The sequence below is a fragment of the Quercus robur genome, chromosome 6 (assembly GCF_932294415.1).
Source record: "Quercus robur chromosome 6, dhQueRobu3.1, whole genome shotgun sequence".
Taxonomy (NCBI): domain Eukaryota; kingdom Viridiplantae; phylum Streptophyta; class Magnoliopsida; order Fagales; family Fagaceae; genus Quercus; species Quercus robur.
This window is the reverse complement of record NC_065539.1, coordinates 35,613,051-35,640,593: the sequence shown is the minus strand read 5'-3', so window position 1 is coordinate 35,640,593 and position 27,543 is coordinate 35,613,051. Positions and strand designations below refer to the sequence as shown.

General features: G+C 31.9%; 2 protein-coding genes across 2 annotated transcripts; one reads left to right on the top strand and one right to left on the bottom strand.

Annotated features, from left to right (window-relative positions):
* Window positions 1-1,674: 1,674 nt before the first annotated feature.
* LOC126688594 (long-chain-alcohol oxidase FAO1) lies at window positions 1,675-14,635 on the top strand. The gene is made up of 3 exons (XM_050383349.1): window positions 1,675-2,854; window positions 3,188-3,460; window positions 12,666-14,635. The coding sequence occupies exons 1-3, from the start codon at window positions 2,564-2,566 to the stop codon at window positions 14,415-14,417; spliced, it is 2,316 nt and encodes a 771-aa protein (XP_050239306.1). The 5' UTR covers window positions 1,675-2,563; the 3' UTR covers window positions 14,418-14,635.
* A 924-nt stretch (window positions 14,636-15,559) lies between these two features.
* On the bottom strand, window positions 15,560-26,349 carry LOC126688593 (phosphate transporter PHO1). Its single transcript, XM_050383348.1, has 15 exons — window positions 26,072-26,349; window positions 24,740-24,820; window positions 24,402-24,636; window positions 23,076-23,304; window positions 22,069-22,117; window positions 21,223-21,294; window positions 20,327-20,456; window positions 19,948-20,068; window positions 19,147-19,396; window positions 18,422-18,526; window positions 18,259-18,303; window positions 17,484-17,636; window positions 16,718-16,999; window positions 16,462-16,595; window positions 15,560-16,069 (listed from the first exon to the last, which is right to left on the bottom strand). Exons 1-15 carry the CDS (start codon window positions 26,309-26,311, stop codon window positions 15,979-15,981), a joined length of 2,217 nt encoding a protein of 738 aa, XP_050239305.1. The 5' UTR covers window positions 26,312-26,349; the 3' UTR covers window positions 15,560-15,978.
* Window positions 26,350-27,543: the final 1,194 nt, after the last annotated feature.

Genomic DNA, 27,543 nt, shown 5'->3' with positions numbered 1-27,543 from the left:
CCTTGGACAGCGTCCGAGGACAAAAGTCCTACAACCCGTTCCAATGGAGGGCTTAGCTAGTCAAGCAAGGCTCGCCCGTACCAGAATTTCCATGGACGCCACGATCACATCGTCCACCTGTGCCCAATGTCATGCCATTCGAGCCCACTCTCTACAAATCATATTGTTGGGGTCCATTGTATACGAGCCCAACGTTACCCTTGGGCCGCTAAACGAATCGTGACCCTACACACATGATCTACTAAAAAAATGTTGGACGCGCAAAACATGCTTGGCTTGCCACTATCCAATCATACACTGCGTTAGATTAGAAAGTTCACATTTGCATCCAAAAAAAGAAAAGAAAAAAAGAAAAAAAAGAAAGTTCACATATTTAAGTACTTATGAAGTGTGAGGAGGTAAGAGTAAGAGTTCAAGTCTTCAGAAAGAAGTTTCACATATATATATACACTTAAATTAGAATATAGTAGAATTTCTATTTTTCTTATATATATATATATATATGTATATATATAAAATGACAAAATTTAGGTATGGTTCTTTAGATGCTATTATTTAAGTTCCCCTCTTAAAATTCAGTCATGTAACTAATTAACTAAAAAAATACACTTTTATCCTATGAGAAAAAATCCACATGACAGAATATTAAAAAGAGAATTTAAAGAATAACACCTAAGTACTATACTTAAATCTTGTTCTATAAAAAAAAAGGTCCATGTTCCATTATGGTATTGATTGGGACTTGGGGGTAATCTAATTGAGGTTGAACAAATTTTTACTACAAACTTAATTGTAGCCTCTAAAGGTTACAATTCCCACTAAAAAACATTAGGCTAAAATGCAAAATATATTCTTTAATTTTCACTAGAATTCATTTCAATCCTCTAATTCTCCTTTCGTTTATTTTAGTTTTCTAAATATTCAATTTTATCTAATTAAGATCTCTTTGTCAACTTCTGTTAAATTTTTTTTTAAGTTCTAGAAAATATTTTTTGGTCATTAATTGAATTTTTTAATTAACATGATTACATATTTTAAAAATCTAATCGTTGAATTATATGTTATTTATGTTCTTAATATACATATTAAATTTTGTGCCAATTAGATGTTATTTACTATTTGATCTATAAACATATAATTTTAAACTATAAAAATTTGAAATTTAAACATCTTATTAATGACATAATTTTTAATTTTTAATTTTCTAAAAATTTTATAAGCATGAAAGATATAAGAAATTAAAAAAAAAATATAACCTCAAGGTTTTTGTTTTTTTTTTTTTTTTTTAAATTTTTGAGAAGGAAAATATAACCATAGGTTACATCAAATTTATTGCGGACATCCTCCTAGGAGTAAGGAGGTTTTTGTCTTTTCACCCTAATTGTGGTTCTTTTTTTTTTTTTTTTTTTTTGAGAATCCCCTAATTGTGGTTCTTAGTTCTTACACGTAGCACGTCTTTGCATGTTATATGGCAGCAAAGCTTAGTATAGACTTATATTAAAACGTTACTATCAGCTCTTCTTAAAAAAAAAAAAAAAAAAAAGTCATTTTTACATGATAAAAATCTATTTTATTATTTTATTACGTTATTTTACAACTCGCTATATATCAGATTTTTCATTTTAACATAAAACCATATTAAAATAATAATAAAAAACCCAGCTATAATAAAAAAATAAAAATAAAAACAAAAACCAAATCAACCACTGCCGTCTATCACCCACACATCCCAACACCACCGGCCATTACCCCCACAATCCTCCACCACTATACCATAAGAACCCACCACCTGAGACATCAAAACCACCACAAAATCCATCCCAAGACCAAAACACAAACACCATCAGACAAACAAGAAGGAAAAAAAGAAAAAAAGAAAAGAAAAAGAGAAATAAATAGAAGAGAGAAAGGCCGGCGGCCACTGGTGGTGGCTTCTCCGGTGTGCACAGGAGAGGGACACCACCACAAAAGCCATCAATCCCAGCCCCACACCGTTTGAAACGCCGATCTCAAACCCAAATAAAAAAAGCTTTCCACAAGTGTGAAAGAAGAGGGAAGAATTAAAAAGCCGATCTCAACCCAGAGAGAAGAGAGGAGAAATAAAGAAAAAGAAAAGAAAAGAGAGATGGCCAGCCTCTGTGATTGTACGTGTGAGCGAAGAGAGAAGAAAGAGAAAAGAAAAAAAAAAAAAAAAAGGGGCAGGAGAGAGAACAGAGAATAAAAAATAGTTTTTTAATTTTGCAACATTCTACCGTACGATTCTAGATTCTATCTATAGAATCGTACTGTAGCAGAGGTTGCAAAAATGCTAAAATTCTTAGCATTTGAAATACCTTGTGAATTTTGTTTTTTTGGAGTTTAGTGTATCAAATGCTAAAAATTTAACATTTAACACACATGATGAGAATGCGGATTAAGATAGGATTAATTTGAAAAGTAAAAAAAAGGGTTCATGTTTAGATATTACTAATCAAAATTCAAAGCATTAATTTGTTCAGAAAAAAATAAGCATTTATTTTTCGGTTATAACAAAGTCACCTATAAACTCCCTTAAATAGAGCACATGCAGGTTCTATTTCAAAGGAGAGAGACACGGAAGACACGAGAGAGAGAGAGAGAGAGAGAGAGAGAGATGAAGAGAGAGAGCCATCCTTTGTTGAGGGGAGGGAGAAGAGGAGAGGGTAAATACAGTCATGGGTGGACGGCGACTGAGATGCAATCACTGGCTAGCATTTGTGAGGCTTTATTACCTCCTTTGACATTCAATTCTTTGGAGGGGAAGAATGACCAACCTTCCGAGGCTGTGCAGTCCTTCTACAAAGCTTCTGGGTCTCAATTTCCATTTCCTGATGAGGTAATAATATTTTCTTTGTCTCTCAGTTACATGCATGGTTTAGTTATCTATGTCATGTTTTTGACAGAACTCATAAAATTTATCAATGATAGTTTCTACGGCCCTCCATGGGAGACTTTCAAGCTTCTATATAAATGGGACAAGTTAGCCAAAAAAACTCATTTGTTTGTAATTAATTAGTTTGCATGCACAAATTTATTATAATTGTATATAATAAATTATAATAACCTAATGAGCTAATGGCATAGACCTTAACCTAATGGGCTAGTTAGGTAATCATCAAAGAAGTACTTAATTTTTTATTTTTCTTCTTTTGTAATGGAATGAGAACAGGCTGCAGAGCTTATCGGGAAAAGGGCAGTAAAAGAAGCTGTGATATTAGTTAGAGTGATTTTAGGGGCGCTGGGTACTAGGTTGGGTACTTTATTGCTTTGTGGACCTCTTTGTCTAAGCAATAAATGGCCCTTCGTCTTCAACTTTTCTAGCTTATCCTTGGAGAAGAGAGAGAACATTTTGCAGTGGTGGTTTAGGCATAGATTTTTGACACCGATCAGAGCTGCAGTTCTTTACATCAAAGCCTTGTCCCTCTACAATTTCTTCACTCGGGTAATGCCTCATACTCTATTTGCTTTTTCTTACATTATATTTAGTACTCTTATTTATTTATTTATTTTTTTATTTAGGAAAACTATAATTTAGTACCTAGCTAGAGATTGAAACAAAAGAAGACAAAAAAAAAAAAAAAAAAATTTCATTTGTTTTATTTTTAGTACCTAGTATTCCTATTTGGAAAATTCTTAGTTTATATCCTATATATTTTTTGTTTTTACGGTGTATGTTTATATCACTGGTTTAATGTAAATTTATAGAAGTCTTTTTTACTGTGCTACATTACAAAAAAAAAAAAAAAAAAAAAAAAAAAAAACACAAAATGATAGCTGGATCAATGAACTGTCAAAAGGTTTGATTCCGTCCCTTTGAGCCCCAATTATATGGATTGGACACAAATTCAGGTTAATTATTTGGTATAAAACAGATAATTCTACAATTATAAATTATTTTATAATATTTTTAAAAATTATTGATATGACAAATAATTTTTTGGTTAAAATATGATAAATTGTTTATTAATGCTAATTTGAGTTCACTATTGACTTTTTTTTTTTTTCTTAACAATAATCACTAATCTCACCAATAATTTGTAAAAACTTTTATATGAATTTAACATTTTCCATAATTGATAAAAACAACTTAACAAATAGCGCCATTATTATTGAGCCCACTATTGAATTTCTGGCCTCCGCCGTTATTATGTCTGCCTCTCTTTCATGGGACAGGCTCCTCTCCAGTTTTAATATCTCCTGTTGTCTCTGTTTTTACACGGATGACGGGCACTTGGCAAGTAAAAGATCCAAGGGCTAAAAAAACTCACTTCTCTTTCTTCCTCCAACATCTCTTTCCATGGCAATTTTAGATTTTCTATCCATTTGTCTTTCTCTCACTCTCACGTCTCATTCTTCATTTTGTTGTCCCTCGCCCTTCTCTCTCTATCATTAAAACTATTGCTTGAGCCTTTCTCTGAATTCCCTTTTTCTCTACAAAATTACAGTCCCTATCTCTTCAGATCTGTCATTACTCTTTGCTTTTGTTTTTGTGGATGGGCTGGGTTTTAAGGGATTTTGGTTCTAATGGAGATGAGAGTGTGGTTTGGGCAAGTCTCATTCATGATGGGTCTTCAAGGATTTCAAGGATTTTGATGTTGCTTTGATTCTCATGACGGAAAAGATTTGGTTTTGGGTGCTCATCATTTTAATGGCAGTTGATGGGTTTTATCAAAATTTGGGTTCTGCAACTCTTTAATCCATATATGTTGTCTATATATGTTGTCTTGTACAGCCCCTCTTTTGCTAAGAAATCACTGGGCACACAAGAAAATGACATGAAGAAAACCAACCAAACATAGAATAGTCTCTAGTGAAAAGATTTGAAGGAAAGCATTTTCTTGATTTTTTTTCTCAAGATCAGATCTTCCTTTTTCCCATTCTTCTCCGGAAAGCTATGGTCTTGATGCCTTTGTTGATCAGGTGGTTGTAATGATGTTGGAGAGAGGAAAAAAAAGAGACAAATGAAGAGAAAATCTAAAATTTTTGTGGAAACTTGAAACGGAGGGTGGAGGAAGAAAGAGATATGGTCTTTTTAGCCCTTGGATCTTTTACTTACCAAGTGTCAGTTATCCGTATAAAAACGGGAGACAACAGGAGGAGCCTGTCCCCTCTTTCATTTCCGTAAACGAGAGGCAGACATATTCCTATTTGCCTATTTGGGATTCAAATAGTAGGGGTCCATTTAAAACTTTTTATTTCATTTTTCCGTGATTAATGTCAGAATTTTAATTCCATTAATAAAGTATAAAACATTTTTTTTTCCTTCATTAATGTCAGAGCTCTAACTCAATTAATACACTAAATCATTTTATATTTGTCATTACTGTCAGAGCTCTAAAAAACTTTTTATTTAAAAAATAAAGAGAAAATTAACAAGATCAGTCAAATACTCAAATATACAATACTACGCGAAGAATAAAATTTTAGAGGTTTAGAGAAAATTACAGTATAAAACACTTTTAAAATATTAGAGTTTTAGATATCTTATTTAAATCTTAAATGTCAAAATGTTTCACTTAAATTTTAAATTTTTTTACAAAGATTTTATTTAAATATATATATTTTTGTAAATTTTATTTAAAGATTAAATTTTGAAACAAACTTCATTCAAAGTAATTGATAAAGTCATATTTAATGGGATTAACCAAAAATAAAAGAAAAAGTAATAGAATGTTATATGAATGAGATATTTTCTCCTTTATTCCCGTGTGTGTTAAAAAATACTTCGTATTCTAAAAAATGAGACGTTTTAGAAACTTTGAGATTTAAATGAAATATTTTAAGGTTTAAAATATAATTACCCAAATATATAACACCTATGAAAATGATTTGATATAAGATATAACACTGAAGTCAGGAATGAATAATAACTAAAAATGGTTGGAATCACAATATCAACACATGATCATCATTTACGCTATCCTGCTTGTCAGCTGTCAAGAAACACAGGTTTATAAATAAAACATTATATTTTCTTGATGACTCATAGTTTTTTTTTTTCCTGGAGAATAGATGACTCATAGTTTGGTGAATGATTGAAGGGAAAGAAATTAAAAGGAGGTTAGATTAGGACTTTTACACTGGTCATGTTCTGGTCCAGTTAAAACTACTAACTCTTCCAGCTTATTAAGCAGTTAATATTTCTTTACCAAGTCATTCACAATGTTAATAAGATTTATAATTCTCACATAAATTCAAAATCTTGAAAGAGAACGTGATTTGACAATCTCCTTAATTTAATTTTCCCTTAATTACAATAACTCTTACATTTATTTGATAATTTTCTTTATGATAACTCAATAAATAGGAGAGTGAAAGATTTGAATTCAGGTTTTTCTTTTGCATTCACGTCAAAGATACTAAAAAATAGACAAAAGTCTTGTAGTTGAATTGACACATCTCCATATATAAAGTGTTTGGAGGTCTAAAGTAAAAAAATATTCGAGCTAAGGAGTTGGCAACTTATTATAATTATCTTTATAAAAAAGTGCTAAAAAATATACTAGTTTTTAGCACTTCAAAAAACTATTTTTATCTATTTTATGATCACATTTTATAATGTACTCTACATGAAGTCTTTCATTTTTTACATACAACCCATTAAAATAAGTATAAACAAGTAAACATCCTAACTTATTAATTTTTTATATAATCTCATCACCGCATACTCTTAGTGTGATGGTCACTTTACAAGTATAAATGCTTGTGGGGTGTAGAGACCAGGGACTAAAGAGGGCAATTAATGAAAAAAATAATTAATTTTTATATTTTCCATAAAGTGGTATTAAAGCTTTCTTAAAAATGGTCTATTAAAAAATGTTCCAAGGGCACCCTGGACCCTTTGTTTTGTTTTATTTTTTGTCATTTTAAGAAAGAGAAATGTTATCACCATAACAATTTTATAATACTTTCACTACAAATTATAAGTGACAGTTTGTTATTAGTAGAGTAAAAAATCAATTTCAATTATAAGTTTAAATTAGAATTAATAACAACTAGTCACCTATAATTTGTTATGAAAGTATTATGAAAATGTTATGAAATAACATTTTTCTACTAAGAAAAGGGCAAAGATATAGAGAAAAATTCAGTATTCTTGTATTCCGTAAAGTTTCCTAATAAATAGAGAAAAATTTGTCAGTACAGCCTACAAACTTAACCAACGGTTTTTGTTTTTTACGAGAGTTTCTTTCCTTCATTTTTGATCCACCTACTTCATACGGCATTGGATTGAAAATGGGCCTTTTTCTTTTGCTGAAAAAATATAAATAAAGTCTTATTCATCGATGCTAAAGTTACAGGTTGTCTTATTTTATTTATTTTTTGAATAATTCATAGTTATAATTTGAAGAAGATTTCAACCTGAATATTTTCCTTAGAAATGTTAACTTTAAAAATAGAAAATTGTTTCTTAGACGAAGTTTCCATAGAATAAGACATATTTCCTTTTCATTCGGATTCAAAGATTTTTCGTATGATTCGGGCTATACCCCATGACAGTTAGATGTAATTTTCATTAGCTGTTAGTCATAAATTGGAGGATGGAAGATTGAAAGGGATCCACGTTTTGACTATCTTATAAGGCTATACCCCATCTTATTCTTGCCTTGAAAGCAAAACATGGTGAGAGATTTTTCTTCTCTTTCTCTAATTAATTTTTTTTTTTTTTAGAAAACAAATAGGGTACCCTTTTACATTTTCCACTCTCTTTCATTTCTTTTTATGATTACTTATAATTTTTTTTTTTGACAAAAAAGGGTATAGAAATTCCTTAGGGGGCAAGAGATTTCAAACCTAAAATCTTGTGAATATCATGAGCCCTTAAGAATCACCTAGCAAATCCTTTGAAGTTAATTACTTATAAATAAAAGAAAAACTTTGAACATTCCAGTTAACTTTTTCATTGGTTTAAAAAAAAAAAAAAAAAAAAAAATCTCCAATGTCATTGTTCTCTTGAAAATTTAATAAGTAATACCAAAAATTTTATAACTCAATAATACTTAACTGGATTTAGACTATTCACATTAGTTTGTACAAAATTTTCTCTCTAGTTTAGAATAAAAATTAAGTTTTTTCTATTTTTGTTAACTACTTTTCAAAACAACTAGATCAATGATCTATTCTAAACTTTATTTCATTCAAATAGTTTTACTTAACTCATTTATTTATTATTTCCTTCACTTTTCCAAATACCAAAATTTTCTCTACTTTTTAAAATACTCATACCCACTTTTCAAAAAGAGAATAAAATATTCGTTTCGTGACGCTATGGTGTTCCCTAGTTTTGGGGTAGCACAGTGGCAAAATGGTACTTTTCTCCAATCTATTATATGACAACTAAAGAGGCTATTACATGTAATTTTAGTCAAATGAATTTTTTAATTAGTCATGTGACTTGTATTGAGAAGCTAATGTGGGTGATTTTATATATTGTGTTCATTTATCATATAGGGCTCTTATGCTATTTTAGAGAATCTAATGTGAATGTTCTTAGGTAATTATGAGGAAAATTATTAGTTATTTCAGTAATATATTGATGTGGTACTCCATTCTTTTATATGAACTTTGGATTCCAACATAAATTTAAGGAAGGGGGAAGTATGAAAGTTTTTTTTTTTGGGCATAATAATGATGTAGCAAGTTGATGTCGATTTTCTTTGAGATTATGTTATATAATTTCATAAAGTGGACTACGAAAAGATTTTCTCAGATTACGCTCTAATTTGAAATTAAAATTAGGATTTGATTGTAGTCTATTTCGCTTTCAAAAGTGATATTTTCCATATCTAGCTAACACGTTTTTGACTTGGTTTCTGAATTTAAATCTAAGGTAAGTTGGTAATAATAATATGATCAAATCAAATTTTCCTGAAGTTGTATTGTTATATAAAATTCTTGTTATATTCTCTCCAATTTTTTTTTTTTTTTTCCTGAATTGGTATTGGTACTTCCAGTGAAGACTTTTAGTATTCAAATCTTCCATTTTTTATCGTAAATTTGTAAGTTTTTAATTATCAAATTTAATATATATATATACACACACACGCATACACACTATTTGATTTTATCGATTTTTTTTTTTTTTTTTTCAGTTTAAGTAATATTCTTAACCATTGGACTAATAAAAACTAATTAATCTAAAAGTGGATAAAATTTAACTTGTAAAATTTAAGCCTAACATTTAGCTAAATTAAAGCAATCGTTTTGTTATTTTATATAGTTTATTGTGCTTTTCCAAAAAGCGCACCGTCAGAAATGCATTTCTCAAAAAATTTTCACCAAATTATATAATAAGTTACGTGCATTATTTTTTTGAGAAATTATAAATAACTGTTTATAAGTTAGTGCGAGTTTGTACTTTGTAGAAAGTGTGTGCTTGATGACACTATGACAGTGTCAAAATTGCTATGGCAATATCAAGCTTATTGGTACTCCCTAGTCTTATTTAGACAATATTTGAGTCCATTCCTATAAGGGGAAAAAAAAGAAAAAGAAAAAGATAGTTGAGTCCATTATCTATCATTATTTCTTAGGACATGATCGTTGTAGTGTTAAAGTAGTACTCCTAATTTCTAGTTTTAAATTTTGTCAAACATGTTTAAGAAGTCCTGATGAATAGTTTGATTATGTCAAAATGTTTGATTAAGAAGTCTTGAAATAATTTAATCTCTCCAAACAAACAATAAAGATAAAAAAAATTTATTTAAGCAACAGTTTAGAGCATAATATATTAGAGATAATGACAACCAAGAAGTTTACAAAAACCATTGTGGTGGACTAACATATAAGCATCAATCATATTTGATGCGGTATATGTGGAAAACTATCACTGTATTTGGTAAAGGTTGTTTACCCAAAAAAAAAAAAAAAAAAAAGTAAAGGTCATCATCCATTAATGGCTTGGTACTAAAATTCTAGGGTCGTTGATGGGTAATTATTATGTTTTGAAAGCTTGGACATGAATAATGTTACTGTATGTACAGGGGACCCATCAAGTAAAACAGGTAAAAGAAATGTAAAAAAGAGAGGGGATCTCATATTTATTTTAAAATATTTTTTTATGGGGTCCTCTAAGCAGCAATGACAATGGAAAAAAAAAAAAAAAAAATTTGTTATGGGTTTTGCAGTTTTGGTACCATTGGAGAGAATGGTCGTTGGGCCGACAAGTTCAGGTCTTTTTTTTTTTTTTTTTGATAAGGTAGCAGATCGGATTGGGCAGACACGGTTTACTCGTAACGAATTCTTAATAGATGTGATAGTGCTTCTATGTTTTTTATTTTTTATTTTATTACCCAAGTCTGTTGGGATTGAGAGGAGTAAGGTAGAATAAATGATATTTAGTTTACCATTAGTCTATTTTTAATCAGTTTTACTCTATTCCCTTTACCCTCTCTCCATCTAAACAGGCCTTAATGAAGATGCCGGAAGAAGATTGGGTATACATACCCATGGACAAAGTTTCTCTTCAAATTTGTTTGAAGAAAAACTTTTTAAACTTTTCAGATATATTTTTTTTTTGGTGTGAATTTTGAAAATTTAACTATTGAATTTCATGTTCCTTATGTTTTTAACATGTCTATCAAATTTCGTTCAAATAAGTTATTTACTATTCGATCAATAAACTTATTTTTATACACAATTTTAGATCACAAAAACTTGAAATTTTAACATTTGTTTGATAACATAACCATTGATCTTTGATCTTCTTGAAATTTTACAATCATGAAGGATATGATAAAAACATGTAATCTAACGGTTAGATTTTCAAAATTTATACCCAATATAAAGATATATGAGGAATTTGAAAGATTTCTTTCCAAACTGGTTTGGAACAAAGTTTTCTCTCCCAACCTTATGTTTAGATTGGTTTCATAAGTTAGTGGGTTGAAATTTTATTTGATTGATTTTAGTTTTTTTAGAATTAGTTTCAATGAATTTGAAAAATTTAAAATATAATTTAAACACATTATACAAATCATAACAATTTGTTGAAAAAAATGTTTAAATAATTGATATATATTTAATTTTTTTATAAGGCATAAAAGATGTGTATGCAAAATTCACTTACTTATGACCCATGTGGGTTGGGTTAAAAAAGCCCTCTAGCTTGACCTATGCACACTCTCAGAAGTTGGTGAGTGTGATATTATTTTATTTTATTTTTGATTAAAGAGGAGTATAATTGTTCTTTTATCACCTTACACACCTAAAAAGAAAAGAAAATTCTAATACATGGGTACTACTTATTTTAGTTGGTAAATTTTTTTTAGTTGAATTGGAGACATATATTCAAATCCCATCTATAAATTATTGGTGCCTCACTTAATGATAAAAGAACAATCATCATAAAATTGTCATCAACTTAGGCATTTATAAATACTCTAATATTGATTTTTGGTTTGAGTCATGAGTGAGCATCTTGATCATGATAAAGACTTTGGGAAACATCAGGTCATGCTATGCTGTTGTCCAAAATCATGCCCACAAACTGATTTACAAATCATAAGCATCTTCATCATGATAAATTTGAAGACCACGGGTCATCAAATTTACACAATACCACTATCACGTATCACAAATAGCCTACTCATCATGCAATCATGCACCACGGATAGAGGGGTAGCATAGCACAATCTGCTCTTGAAGACAACATGCCTTCCTTATGCCGCATGCAGTTTGTGTGGCTAGATTGGTAAAGCAGTTTGTGCCCCAGTTTGTGTGCAAGGTAGGGTTAGGTTACTTGAGCATGCGATGTGGCATACTGGTTCATGTGGGAAAATGAGTTTGGGTTGTGGCTTATTGACAAAACATGGTTAGGCTACATATGGCTGGTGATCATTTTTAGCATTTAGAACACCAAACACAAAAAATCACCTGTATTATATGTGCCAATTGTCAAATAAATTTGGCGTGAGTGAGTTACAATGATGTTTTAATAATAGTAACGTATGACGAGATGCGCTATAAATAATATTTCGGTATTTTTTATTCAAAATTTCTCTTTTTTTATGATTGTTGAGAATTATTCAAACTTTCTCTCTCTTCAATGATTGTTGGGAACAAAAGAGTAAGAATAAAAAAAGAATTAAAAGGAATAAAGAAAGAATATTTGAATAACAGTAAACGAATAGAAGATGTGCAGTAGGGTGTATTATTAAGTGGTGTGTTAAATTAGATAAAATAACTTTTTAATGTATCGTTAATATAAGTTTTTTAGTATATCTAATGTTAGTGCTCTAAAGATATTTAGAAAAACTACTATGTATTTTCTCTTCATGCTTAATTGAGAAGAACCTTGTTTTCCACTCATTCATGTTGTGATCCTAAAAAGAGTGAAAATTGTTTGAAACCACAAATTCATTTCCATAAGGTTCACTGCAGCAAAATCTTCAAGGAGTTTCCTTGAAGTGGTTCTAGTTCATGCGGACCAAAAGTTATGTTGGAATAAACCATAACATGATCAATTAATCTGTGTTTAGTTGTTTGGGATCTAAATTGAATTTTTCAATGTCCACTTCAAAATTCCAATCTTTGATAAAAATTTCAATATTTCTTCAAAAAATCAAAGGTTGGTTGAATCTACAATCAACAGAGTGAAGCACAACACCTAAGAAATTAACTATCTTTTATGCTGTTCCATTCTACAGGTGAATGAAAATGATGAAAACCCAGCATGGGAAGCCATTGGATATCATGTTGACACTGATAAGGAGCCATTTGAAGTCCCTCAAAAAAGGCCCCTTGACAAAGGAATGGTAGAAACTATGAGAGAAACTGACTCAACCCTTGTGCAATCTCTTGCCCAGAGAGGTATCAGAGCTGAATTAGACCCCAAGCAGAACCTCTTCAAAATCGAATGTGATGTTGTAGTTGTTGGTTCTGGATGTGGAGGAGGAGTTGCAGCTGCTGTGCTTGCATGTTCAGGACACAAGGTCATTGTTCTTGAGAAAGGGAACTATTTCACTGCTTCTGATTATTCTTCTCTAGAAGGCCCCTCCTTTGAGCAACTATATGAAGCAGGGGGACTCCTTGCATCTACTGATGGGGGAGTCTTTGTTAAGGCAGGTTCAACGGTAGGTGGGGGGTCTGCTGTTAACTGGTCAGCATGCATCAAAACACCTAATACAGTGCTTCGGGAATGGGCCGAGGACTGCAAAATCCCATTTTTTGGGAGCCCTGAATATCTCTCTGCTATGGATATTGTGTGTGAGAGAATTGGTGTAACTGAGACTTGTGTGGAGGAGGGGTTCCAAAATCAAGTACTTCGAAAAGGGTGTGAGAATTTAGGCCTTAGAGTTGACTATGTGCCACGAAATTCCTCGGAGAATCATTATTGTGGGTCTTGTGGCTATGGCTGTAGAGAAGGAGAGAAGAAAGGGAGTGATGCTACATGGCTCGTGGATGCTGTGGATCATGGTGCAGTGATCTTAACAGGATGTAAAGCTGAGAGATTCAAATTGGAAGAGAACAAGAGTGGAAGCAAAAGAACAAAGAGATGCCTGGGAGTGATAGCAAAGACTTTGAGTAACAACATCACAAGGAGAGTAGAGATTAAGGCCAAAGTAACAATCTCGGCATGTGGGGCTCTTTTAACACCCCCTATAATGATCTCAAGTGGATTGAAGAACCAAAACATTGGTCGCTACCTTCATCTCCACCCTGTTGCTATGGCCTGGGGATACTTTCCAGAATCAAATACAGACCTCAAGGGGAAAAGCTATGAGGGTGGAATAATCACATCGGTCCATAATGTGGTCGGGGGAGACTCAAAGGTGAGAGCCATCATAGAAACTCCATCACTAGGGCCGGGATCATTTTCTGGATTATGTCCTTGGGAATCTGGACTAGACTTCAAGAGAAGAATGGTTAATTATGCAAGAACTTCTAATTTGATTGCAATAGTTAGGGACTCAGGATCTGGAGAAGTTAAGGTAGAGGGAAGGATAAACTACAAGTTAGATACATCAGACAGAGAAAACCTCAGGGTTGGGTTAAGGCAGGCATTAAGAATTTTGGTAGCAGCCGGTGCTGTTGAGGTGGGCACCCAGCGTAGTGATGGGCAGAGATTAAAATGCAAAGGAGTTAGTGAAAAGGAAGTGGAGGAGTTTTTGGAGATGGTTTCTGTAGTGGAAGGGCCATTGTCGTTGGTAGAGAATTGGACAACACTCACCTCTGCCCATCAGATGGGTAGCTGTAGGATGGGGGCTGATGACAAAGAAGGTGCGGTTGATTCTAATGGGGAAAGTTGGGAAGCAGAGGGCCTATTCGTTTGTGATGCTAGTGTTCTGCCAAGTGCTGTTGGTGTCAATCCCATGATCACCATTCAATCCACTGCTTACTGCATTTCAAAGAGAATAGCTGAGTCCTTTGAAAGGGTAACATTCTCTAAAGCTTCCTGATTCCCCTTATCCTTCTTTAACCATGCAAACATCTACATGTGCACTCATACGTACACAATAATACATACACCCACATTGGAAATGTTGTTTTGGATTGAATCATCTGTTAAATAAGGATATGTTATAAACATTAGATTCAGTATGCAATAAGTATGTAACTTCCTATGTCTGTCAATGATTAGATGCATATATTGTATTGTTTTCTCAATTTTAAGTCATTTAGACTAAAAGTTATCTAACATTATGTCTGTCAATGATTAAATGCATATATATATTTAGACTAAAAGTTCCAATTTTTCAACCACAACATTCCCCCCCCACCAACAGCTGAAAGACAAGAATAGGGGTAAGAAGCAGCATACAACTGAAAATGAAGCAAAAATTCTACGAGAAATAAGTTTCTGGGATATACACAAATTTATGAGTTTCATCAGAAGATTGAGTCCTAGAAAAATGTTAATATTTTATATGGTTTCCATTTATTGCCAAAAGGAATAATTGCAAGATTTCCTTATTCAAAACTTGCAGAACAAACTGCTCCTCCATAGTACAAGCAGCCTTTATACGATGAACTCAGACTAATTTCATGAAAATAAATATCCTTAGACTAACAGGCCAAATTAACCATAGAGAAGACAATCAGGTTCCAATCTGTGAGGATGAAGGTTTTAAAGGGGAAGTAAAATGGTTAGTGTTCATGAGAGTTGAAGACAAGTAAAGCATCACAACAATAGAAAATTATTGGTTTCTTTCCTTCTCTAGCATTTTCATCTAGAAAATTCTTACTCTTATGGCAAATGCAAGAAATGATGATAATGCAAACTGATAGTGACTAGTGGTGAAGGGAAAGGGAAAGGGGTAATCCTGTTCATAGAAGCCCAAAATGTGAGCCTGACTCTAGGATAACAAACATGAAACGATTTCTGAACTATGAATCAAAACATTATTGGTGGTGAATAAAGCTTTAAGAGTTTGGAAAGAAGTTCATAGAAAGTGCATGTTTGTTAGAAGCATTGGTAGTTGGGATAAGGAGATTGATTGGGCTGTGAAAAGGCTGAAGGGAAAAAGTCTGTAGCATGTATTTTGTAAACTAACTTGGCAAGCCACTGTTTATCACACTTGGAGTGAAAAAAATGCAAGAATTCATGAAAGAAAACCATATTTCTCAAAGTAAGTGGACTTTGCTTGAGAGAACCATATTTCTTTTTACTTAAGTTCCATTGTCTGTAGTTGCCACTGCATTAGACAGACAAAACTTCAAGTAGCCAGACCTACAGAATATGCCAAGCAAAAAGAAGATATATAGAACAACCTTTCAGAAATGTAAGACATGCTTCATGTCCAACTTAGAATAACTAAATGTACAAGGAACATTGCTGTTTTTACAAGAGCTTTCTTCATTACAATCGGAGCCTTAGAATTCACATTTTGAATTGGATATGTAATGAATGCTTTGTGTGACTGCACATTTTGTTATTTTGAAATGTGGAACCCTTTTGCGATCGCATGCCTCTCTTGGTCAGCTTGTAAGGGACATCTGTACGTGAGTCCAAGAAAGGGTTCAGCCATCAGAATCTATCTCAATGAATGGTAATGGAACTTCTTTTACTGCCCTGTATTTGCCGACGTTGTTTACGTGCTCATTCTCCAACCTATTAAATTGACAATTTACAAATATGAGAAAACTTTACTTTCAATTTCCTTAGTTCACAAAGCTATGGAGGAACATCTTAATTACAGCACTAACCAATAAAGAACCTAATAAGTATTTCTCAAAGGTTCCTGTTTATGTGGCTTTGTTTGCTAATCTTGTGTCTGCTGGAAAACAGTTGATAAAAAATTAAAGTTTTGGGGGGGGGGGGGGGGGGGGGGGTGTAAAGAGTTGTTTCCAATTAGAGGCATTATCAATAAGATGGCTGCAAATATAACTGTCACTCTCTGAGTCTTAAAATGCCAGTCATATAGTTCAATTTTATGTTAAAGAACTCTGCCTAGACAGGATAACAATTTTAACCAAAATTTTTTAATGCAAGACTGAAAGTACCTGTAAAAGTTCCAATGCCCACGACGAATAACTTCTAATGAATCCAAGAGGAAATGTGGTAACTTTTTCTCAGGACCTCTATCGAATTTCATTATGGTCTCCAGCCATGTAACTCTTAGAATAGCATTCAAGGCCTGCAATTCAGTTTCTTATCTGCTCATATCTTTTGTCTAAAAGTGGTATAAAGAAGGTCACGAAAATTCTACTAGGACAAAAAGAAAAAAAGAAAAGAAAGAGAGAATAAGAGTTTACTCACCATGGACATGTAATAGATGCTTTTATTCTTCAGAATTAAATTATCTCTAAGCCATAAATTTTTGGAGGTTGATCTGAGAAGACCCCAGTCCCTATAAAAATCCCAGTACAACTGATATATTGTAGCCACCCCAGAAGTCACCAAGACAATAGCAAACCATACATGGTCATCTTTATTCTGATGATATGTCAACCTGGCGCCAGCTGCCACCATGGCCGAAACATACTTTCCCATGTTACCCAAATGTTCCCCTTCGGGCTTTTCAAACCATCTTCTTGCACACTTGTAGTTTCATTGAAAAGCAAAGTGTTAGTTGGACCAAGAATGCTATAACAGACAACAAAAGTTTTTGACAACTTGCTGAAGAGGTGAATTGTGATTAATGCAACATCATTTTCATACGAGTAAATAAGGCGTACAGATTTTTGGACAAAGTTTTTGAAGCTATCTCCTCTAACCTACTATATGTTGATTTATAAAACTATCAATGTGTATTATTTAATCAAGTCATATAACTCATTAAAAAGTCATGTGAAACTAAACATGGATAGTCTCTTTAATCACCATATAATGAGTTGGAGGGAGATAGCTTCAAACCGGTTTGGAGGTGAAACTTTTTCTTATAAGATTTTACCATACTATAGGATAAATCATTGGTCCTCTTCCACTTTGAGGTATTAGGCAATTAGTGGAAGAGCCGCCCTTCCAACATAAACAAAAGAGGAAAACAATTGATTCGACTGCCATGGAGTAAGGGGAGATCTACCTGCATTGCTCGCCAATAATATGGTGAGAACGAAATTACATAAGTTAGCTCCCGAAATAGCTTTACATCAGAGCAGGTTTCATACTGGTGTGTTCTGAAATTTCTTGCCAGAAGGTTGCAAGCTATGGTTTCCAAGTGCCTCAGCAATGGAATCTATAAACAGAGAAGAATGTATTGGAGATTAATCAAGCTATATCAAGAGAAGAGAGTGAATCTAAAACAAGTTTATTTAAATGTCCCAAAAGTTGTTTGGTTACCAAGAAGAATAAAACTTAGTTACAAAATTGGTTGTAGTCTTAAGTTACAACCTTATTCAATAAAATAAAAATTACTACATATTTTGAAAATCTAACCGTTAAATAGCATGTTTTTTACTCTTTTAATAGACATGTCAAATTTTATGTCAATCAAATATTATTTACTATATGATCTATAAGCTTATATTTTATGCATAATTTTAAATTACAAAAACTTGCAATTTAAACAATTTATTGATGACATAGTTATTGACCTTTAATATTCTAGAAATTTTGCAAACATGGAGTTTATAAGAATAAGGTGTAATCCAATGGTAGATTTGTCAAAATTCAATTCTAATAAAAAGATATTGGATAAGGTTGTAGCCTTAAGCTATAACTAATTATGTAGCTAAGCTTTGTCCTACGAAGAATATGGAGTAAAATAACATAGAAGTAGATGTTCGGATTTTATAAGGCAAAAGTTACTTTTTTCATTGGACCATATATTGTAGCCTTGTAGGTTTAAGAGTTGTTACCTGGCTAGTAAGTTGGTCAGCCATGAAAAAGTCCACCAGCTCAACCTAAATACATAGAGTTATTCAAACAAATTAAAATAGCTGTAATTTAATAATTGTTCATATATTGTGAAGAATAAATACCATTAATTGTTGAAGGAAATGAGAAAGGAAATAGATGTACCTTAAAAAATGGACTGCACACTATATTACGAATTATACGAATGAAACTGTAGCGTGTTGGTCGATAAAAGATGTTAAGTGGGCATAGGAGCATACTGAAGGCCAACTGAAAAAAAAAAGGGATTTAAGATTAGAACAAAGGCAATACAAGATTCATAAAAACATTTAATGTTGGCATGAAAACCAGGCTTTACCTGGAGACAGCCAGTGTGTGTTGGGTATATGCATGCCCACTGTTTACCTAGGAGATTTTTAGTCTAACTCTAAAACCCAGACTTTTCGTCAAATTATTGTGGCTGTAGCACTACTTATTATGTAATTAACGCTACTCAAGCCTTATGTTTGCTTGTTATGAATGAGTCTGAAGCTTTTTACAATTTATATTTAAATATGTACATTTATAAACAATTTTTTGATAAATTTTCTCATACACAGCACATGTTAGCAATTAGTTTATTAAAAAGCTAAGAACGCCTATGCTAGTTGCTACATATATATTAGTAACTTAAGAGGAGATTTTTCCAATTGGAATATGTTTATTTCTTGTTCTCTTGGTCCAATATGATATATAGAACACAACATCAACAATAAAATTGCCAATTGTCTTTTAGTTTGATGGGTTAGTACCTAATGAGTGTTTTCAATGAAAACATTAAAGTTCAAATCGAACTTTTCCCCATCGAATTATCCAAAAAAAAAAAAAAACCAAAATTAAATTGCACTAACCAGAAGAAGAAGTCCAGGAATGGCATCCATTGGGCCTTGTGGGTATCCACTGGCTCCTAACAAAAGGTGGATGACCAATGCTCCAACCAAAATTGTCATGAAGGTAGTGCACATGAGGAATGCATCTCGATACGTGAGGGCTGTCTTTGGTGAGGATTCAAAGATGAAATTGTAATTGATTCTTTTACTCTTCCACATGAACAAATTGCACCCATGCATGAACAAGTGTAAGCTCAGCAACGCAAACGTGCTGCACAATTCACACCTTTACTATTAGCATATCAATAATATATACTGAGTCTTTTACCTTATAGTAGAGAGTATATCAATAAAATATACTAGTCTTTTACCTTATTAGCATATCAATAACATATACTGAGTCTTTTTACCTTATAGTAGAGTATATGGACAAAATATGATATGTTAAAAAATGGTGAACATTACTAGTGTTTTGCCAGGAACCTCATTATTCAATTCCAGATTGGGTCGGTTGTCGTGTTTGCAAGAAATCCGACCCAACTTGAACCCAGTTAATTCTAGACACTTTAGTCCAAATATCTTTGGTTTATTTTTTAAATGGCTTTGAACTTGAGTGTTACTGTCGATCCTCTTTATAAGGAAAATCTAGTTTCAAATATTTGATTACCACTAGTTGCAAGGAAAAAGAGAATAAAATCAAGGGTTAATTTTTATTTTACTTTATTGATACAAAAGCTTGTTCAATTCAGTCAAGTTAAATCTTTTTAGGCTAGTAAAACAAGTGAAATAAAGTCTTTTTAGGACAATGTGAAATAAGGCCACCTGAAAATTGGGTATACTGTGTTCATATAATCTTTTCTTCTATCGCCATAGAATATACCCGTCAAGTGTGCCAAGAGTGCATACACAGTAAACAGTGACACAAAACAACCCGTAAACAATCCTGCAAAACAAAACAAGCAACTTTTTATTCAATGTTCTTAAAGGAAAGGCAAAGGAAAAAAAGGAACTTTATTCTTATGAAATTGAGAAAATGAGGCACAGTGCCTGGTGGAGCCTACTTAAGATTGCATATTATTCATTATTGATGGTGGTTATTATTCAGGACTAATCCCACTAGGCAATTAGTGGCCAGCAGGGTTCAAATGTTAATGGAGGATTAGTATATATATGTGGGTTATTAGTAGTGAAAGATCATTACCAACAAAGAAGGTCACCATGTGAGAAGCCTTTCTCTGCTGGGGCCTCAAGAACTTCATTGCCTTTTTTCTGTCATTGTTGGCAAAGTGCTTTGCGAATATGGACTCCACTTCATCCATCATTCGAACCACCTTTTACAAACCAAATATAATAATACACACAAATCCTTATTAGAACCATCACATTATTCTCCAAAATCTTCTTAGAGAAAGTAAAAGTATCAAAGACAACATAGTACTGAAATTATTGGTCAGTAAATCACTAACAAAGATTTATTAATATCCACAAAATTCAATGCTGACAATGGAAATTGTTTTTAGGTGATTGGTGGGGATTGGCTCAGTTACCTTGGACGTACACATTCTAAATGGGCTTCGAAGCTTTTTCACCACCAAAACTATTATTATTATTTTTGTTATTTTTATTCCTATCCTCTGAAGTACGATTAGCAGTACTTAAAAATATACTTCTTGTCCTCAAAATCTTATCAAGAGAGGTATAGTGGACGGCTAAAAAAGATTATTCCTAAAACAATTCACATGTTATTTGAAGAAATAATGTGTGGCTATTACGCCTAGTAACTTTAGTGATTTAGATGTGCATCTCTGTGTCAAGAAATGACTAATTGTCCTAAACATTTTAATTTTTTGAAAAAAAAAAAATTACTACAAGACTTGGACATACATAATTATACCTCTCTTTAATTGTCATGTAACTCAAATAATTTTTTTTTTCTTGACTTGGCAATTGGCAATTGGCATTGACTATTTGGATGTAGGAAATGCAAACTTTTGGAGCTGCATTCTTGTTTTAGGTAAAGACATACGATAGTGGCAGTAGAAATCAAAGCAATCATAGGCAAAGAGTTCATTTTTGAAGAAACAATAACTAGTTTACCTTGTCAGAGCTAATAAAGTGAGATCCCTTCACTGCTTTTAGATAAGTTTCAGAGGCATTCTGGTTGGATACCTGTTCATATGAAATATTAAAATTTTAAATTTTGTGGACATAACTTAGAATAAAATTGTATTATATGCTGGAACAAATAATTTCATTGGAATATACTTCAACTTAATCCTTTCTAAATACTACTACTGCATTTTAATTCAATTGTATTTCTGGAAAGTAAATAAGGAAAAATGTGTATAGAAAATAAAAAAATAATTAGGGCCCTTGTCAAAAATATGATCTAATTGTAATCGAATCCGTATTGTCCATTTTCTGTAATAGTCAAAAATTTTATGTAACAGAAAAAAAAGAAAAAGAAAAAAAAAAGAAACAACGTGCTCCAATAACTCCATTTAGGTAACGTGGTATGACTCATGGATGGTTAGTAACAGTAGGTTGATAATTGTTAGGAGTCTCACAGTCTTCATGTGAGGTACTTGACATCATTGTCTCCAAAACCAGTTAGCTTAGACATGGTATATATGAAATGTAAGTATTACATCAAATTTATATATATATATATATATATATATATTTTTTTTAATTTTAAAAACTCCCATTTCATTTCCTGTTATGTAAAAATCATCAAATTTAATGCCATTGAATGCTATCGACCTGAATTGCCAACTAAAAGCTAAAAAGCTTTATCTACCAAACGTGTAAAATCCTAGTGACCAGAATATATCTATGCAATTCCTTTAGTGTCTTTTTCTTCTATTTGTGTTTTGTCGAATGTTATATATATGGTAAGCTATTTTCATTTGGTAAATTGAGATCCAGATATTACCACCATACCTTGTCGAATTTCTTCATTATTTTGACAAATGCCGTCATGTTCAGTGAACTGTAAAGAAGAGTGAATTATTTCCATAAAAAAAAAAGTGAATTAGAATTGAACATGCTTAATTTAGAGAAAACAGAGAAAAAACTCAAGACACACAATCAAAAATCCCCTGCCACTTTGTATCTATCGAGTTATCACAATTACACATGATCCCAAAAACCACAAATTTCTTTGTCCAAAAACAACTTCCTAATATCCATGGATGTGCCACTAACTATTATCACAAGTACACATGATTGTACTCTCGAACTATTATTATTATTATTATTATTTTTTGAGAGAGTTTCAACTTATGACATCTGCTCTTGATAATAGCTCTTTATCATTCAACCAAGACACCAATCAGTTTTTGATATAGGCAGAAATTGAACCTCAAATTTTTTATTCAACTATCAGAAATTTTACCAGTTGAGCACATTGGAACTCACAAACTATAATTAAATAACTACTCCAAACAAAGATAACATTTTATTAATTTAGGTTTCTCTTGCATTGCAGCCTCAAAGTTATTTTGAATTTATTCTTCTTAACAAATCCAATTTGATTTTTTGCTTCACATGTGGCCATGGATATTTTTAGGCCTCGGCTCCCTTTTGAAAAGGCAAGCGCATTACCTTCACTAACTTTCATTTATTAAAGGCAGCCACACGAGGCAATGGAAAGTAAAATGCAGCTCATGTCTAATTGGGTTTTGATAATCTCCTATCCACAATTTCACACATCTTTTTTCACATTCACTTTTTAATATTAAATTGTGGACATTTCTGCGTTAGTTGTACATGTGTATATGCAATAATAAATGTAAACAAGTGTGATTTATTATTATTATTATTATTTTGTGTTTAACTAGTTCCATCAAGGCTAACCCAGTTATCAAAGTCAAATTTCTTAAACTTAAACATTTTCTCATAACTAATAATTAATTAAAAGAACAAATAAAGAAGAAGAAAAAAAAAACCTGTAAGTTCTTAGTAGACCAAGCCCTTTATAGAGCTCCATAAATGCTCCTCTTATCTTCTTCTCAAAGCTGGCCGGACTGTCAATCTTCATGGCCATCTTAGGTTTCCCATTCTTTGTCTTCGTCCTTGTCCCTGAGTCCGTAAAATATACCCCATTTTTTTCTAATGCAGCTAGTACTTCCTCTGTTTCTGACATTTCAGGGCTTTCAGCTAATTCAATCGAGCTTTCTGTTTAATTTCACATAATTGGAGATGAAAAATTGTGAATTTATACATTATTAATGACTTTGGTAAGTTTTGATTGTTCTGAAGGCAAGTTTAAGTTATTAAGAAATAATGGATTTAATTATTTAATTTATCTGATTTAATTGTGTAGAGTTCAAATCACTAATCCTTAACTATCAAATCATCCCAAAAAACAATAACTTATTAGACTTAAATAGATCTCACTTTGAATATGGAAAATTAATCGATAATAAAGTTAGTTAAAAGAAATTAAGAGTTAACGGATGCTCTAAAGGTTTTGGTTTAAAAAATCTTTATAAAAACTTTTTATGAGAATTTTTTTCTTTTTTTGTCTTATTAATGGGCGCCTTTGGGATATTTGTTGATGAACTATTTTAAGAAAGTTTTAATACAACCTCATGGGGAATATAAAAAGATGTTAAAAAAACCAATCACTTTTTTTTTTTTTTCCATAAAATTTTCTAAAAATATTTCTTAAACCAATATCCTAAGGACATTTAATAACATTTATTATATTTTGAAAATTTTTTATATTTCTCATAAAAGTGTTGCAAAAACTTTTTTAAATATTGGTTAATTAACAAATGTTCTAAGGGTAACGCTTAACTAGGTCTAAAAAAATAATCCACAAAATTAAGGTTACCTGACCCTCCTCCCCAAAAGAGTATCAAAAGCTACTAACTTTCTACTATGAATTTATGGAAAATATATTTTTGACCCATGCATGGTGTTCTGATGCCATAATTGAATAAGAGCAATATTGATTGGTTCATTTTGTCCACTTATACCCTTGTCTTACATGCGTTGGCTACCTGCTCTGTGAAACTTCCGAAGTTTCAATGTATATCTTTAAGAACTTGCAATATGAAAAAGTTCAAAAACCATACATATTCAAACGAAAAGGAAATAGGATCTTTATCTGAACACCGTCTGTTAACCAATTTTTCGGAAATTCTTTTTCTGATAATTGAACGCCGTTATAATTGCATTTAACATGCATTTCTTTATTCCAATCCTTTAAATCCTCGGATCATTTGGGAAATTGAAATAATAGTATACGAAGATATGATAGAACTCACCAGAGAAACTAGAACTGCGGTCAGGAGAGGACCAAGAACGAGGAGAATTTCTGCCATTCAAACTTGGCATAGAGTTTTTCTGTCGACGCTTGTTGAAAATTTGATTAAGGTCGAGTATAGTCTGCAGTTGCTTGTTGAGATTTTCTCGTTTCTTATGAAGCCCATCCTCTCGTTCCTTGTAAAAATGGTTGACCTTATTAAGCTCGTTATCCAATTTTTCAAAAAATCGTTTCACCTAAACATCAATCAAATACCCCGTAAATCATGTCAGAAAAAGAAAAATAATTTTATTTTTTGATAAAAAAAAGTAATTAGTAAAAATGCGTAATAAGTATAACCTCGTCTTCTTCATTAAATAACTGAGAAAGATCAGTTACATAAAGCTCATCCCCACCATCTTCAATGCTTTTGCATTTGACCTACACACACACACAAAAAAAAGAAAAAAAGAAAAAAAAAAGGATATAAAATGGGATAAGTTTCTTGCTTTCTATAATATTAGTTTGTAATTATGTACGTCTTTTTCTTTGGTTTTTTGTGCATCTTTTCTGCCACTCACAATTATTTCGTGATAATGAGTGTGAATCCTATAACCGTTTAAATGCTTTCGTGAAAGATTGAGAGACTCTCCAAAAGGGAAAGCAGAAGACACCAAAAATGGTTCTATAATGGATCGCAGTTGGATTCCCATAACATTTTTGTCATTTCTGCTCCATATTCTTTTATTCTTCTATAGTAGCACTATTTGACAAAAAAACTTGTATATCTAAGCATTTCTTCTATCAAATTCGAACAAAACCGAGATAACATCAAATCTAATGCAATTTGAGAAAAGAACAAGTAGTTATTTGAATTGATTTGAAATTGAGAGTATCATGTTCCAACGCCGACAATGTTATGTACAATAAAAAAAAAAAAAATAATGCACTAAATGTTATGTTCGTGGGACCCTTCTAAGAAAATACTAAATATGGCTATGTCATCCTTACAAATATGCAAGTAGGTGATAAAAAATTAAATAAATCTCGAGCATAAAATTTAGATACGATTTTTTAAGTGCAGTAAACTTTTGTAAGTTTATAGAGTTGTAACTTTTGATCTTAGATTTACCCTAAGAGATACACAATAATAAAGATGCAATTCTCACATGTGTTGTGCCTTAGATTTACCCTTTAATTTATATATTACAAAATGTTCAAGGGTATTATCAGCGAATCAGTTTAGCTATCAGTGGCATCGGAAACAACCTAAGACTTTTAAGACTTTTGCCTGAAAATGATGTCACTCGAAACTTTCTCAAAGTTTACACAAACAAACAAACACAACAAAGTGACAAAACCATAGCACACTTACCTTTCGGATACGAAAATACTATAAAAGAACAAAAAAAGCTTTCGTAAATTTCGGATGCCTTTAGCTTTTAAGACTCATCGGAAACTCGTACAAGTCATCGGAAAATCCTAAATGAATTCAAACCCACTTACCAAACCACCGGAAAACACAGATAATATCACCGGAATTATATTCCAGTTGCTTTTTGTGTGTGTGTGGTTACATTCCACTTCAACCACGGTTAATTTTATTATTATTTTGTAAAAGGGTGTGCACAATCGTACACGCATACATATGTATAAACATGTTTATGTATATGTATTATTGTAAATATATACCTGAATTATATCGGTTTCGTTCTCTGAATTTTGGAACTTGTCAGAGATTTTCTTGGCGAAGAAACGAATAGAATCGAAAATAGAGACGCCAAAGTCGCCATCTGTGTGTTGGGATGGTTTGGATATAATTTTAGAAACTTTCATCTTCTTTATTTCTTTCTTTAAATCTCGATAGTTTACAAACTTATCCTTCCATTCTGGGATGAGTTGAGCTTCAAGCTCCTTAGAGAACTTCACCATTTTCTTGTTTTTTCTTTAAGTGTGTGGTGGGGGAAGAGTGAGGTATTATAGGAGAGCTTAAGAGGTACGAGAGAGTGATTAAAGAAGGTACATATATAAGAGATGAGGGAAAGAGAGAGAGGAAGAAGCCGTGTCGCTAGAGTAGTAGAGGAAATGAATTTTTTTTTTTGAGAAATAGTAGAGGAAATGAATTGATCAGTAATTCTGATGTGGATTTTTTAAATTTGCTTTTGGGAATTAAATTTTTTTTTTTTTTTTGATAAAGGGTCTAGTGGTCATTTAATGAGACTAAAGGGATTGGGAATTTTTTTTTTTTGGCTGACAAATGATTGGTATTCAAAGCAGTGGGACGATGGCTATTCAAGTTCCAATTATTTTAATTTTAGGTATGGTTATAAAATCAGCTAGCTTTTGTTGCCAACTTTGCCACTGCTAAACACATGTTGCATGCAAGTTCTCTAGCTTGCTCTTGACCCAAAAAAAAAAAAAAAAAAAAATCAATAAATGCAAATTAAGGAAGAACATAAAAACTTGTATATAATTTTCATTACATAGTGTAAATTTGTAATGCCATGTTATTAATTTGAAAAAAATATTATATTCTTAATTTTTTTTAGACCCTTGAAGAAATGGCTTTTAATTACCTTTTTCTTTATGGATTTACAAGTTTTATTTATTCTAAGGTACACATATCTCCAATTGCTTAGTCGCTATCCTTCATACTTTTATTTTGATAGTTTCTTAGAACACCCCTTCATTAAAAAGAAATAAATAAAGGAAGAAAAGAAGGAATGAAAGAAAGATATACAGAAAAAAAGAAAAACAAACCGTCTAGGAAACGTGGATTCCCAAATTTGGAAACTGTGACGAATAGTTATGTTCAAACCGTTAGGACCGTTTTCTTTTAAAAACATGTGGTATAGCAGATGCAACTTTTTTTTTTCTCGGACTTTTCTTCATATCACATCTTAGCATCATCTTGAAAAGCATGGGCGCATTGGGCGGCGCCATGTATAGTTCAGGGGTTCATTTGAACCCCTGAGCTAGCAATTTTTTTTTTTTTTTTAATATAATATATTTTGTTTTTTTATTTGGCCCTCTTAAATAAAAATTTGAACACTCTAACTCTAAATTTTTTTAAAACCCACTAGAAATAAGTTTAATTATGATCATCTTAACAATATTTTGATATTTTTAAATACAAAAAAATGCCTAACAACAATCCAATTTTA

What these genes read in the sequence shown, in the direction of transcription:
- LOC126688594 (XM_050383349.1), top strand. Translation starts at nt 2,564, where the DNA reads ATGCAGGTTCTATTTCAAAGGAGAGAGACACGGAAGACACGAGAGAGA. An exon ending in AATTTCCATTTCCTGATGAG is followed by an intron (nt 2,855 to 3,187) that starts GTAATAATATTT and finishes GAATGAGAACAG; the next exon opens with GCTGCAGAGCTTATCGGGAA. An exon ending in TCTACAATTTCTTCACTCGG is followed by an intron (nt 3,461 to 12,665) that starts GTAATGCCTCAT and finishes TCCATTCTACAG; the next exon opens with GTGAATGAAAATGATGAAAA.
- LOC126688593 (XM_050383348.1), bottom strand. Translation starts at nt 26,311, where the DNA reads ATGGTGAAGTTCTCTAAGGAGCTTGAAGCTCAACTCATCCCAGAATGG. An exon ending in TTCCTGGACTTCTTCTTCTG is followed by an intron (nt 18,527 to 19,146) that starts GTTAGTGCAATT and finishes TTTTTTTTTCAG; the next exon opens with TTGGCCTTCAGTATGCTCCT. An exon ending in GGGCATTGGAACTTTTACAG is followed by an intron (nt 16,070 to 16,461) that starts GTACTTTCAGTC and finishes TCAATTTAATAG; the next exon opens with GTTGGAGAATGAGCACGTAA.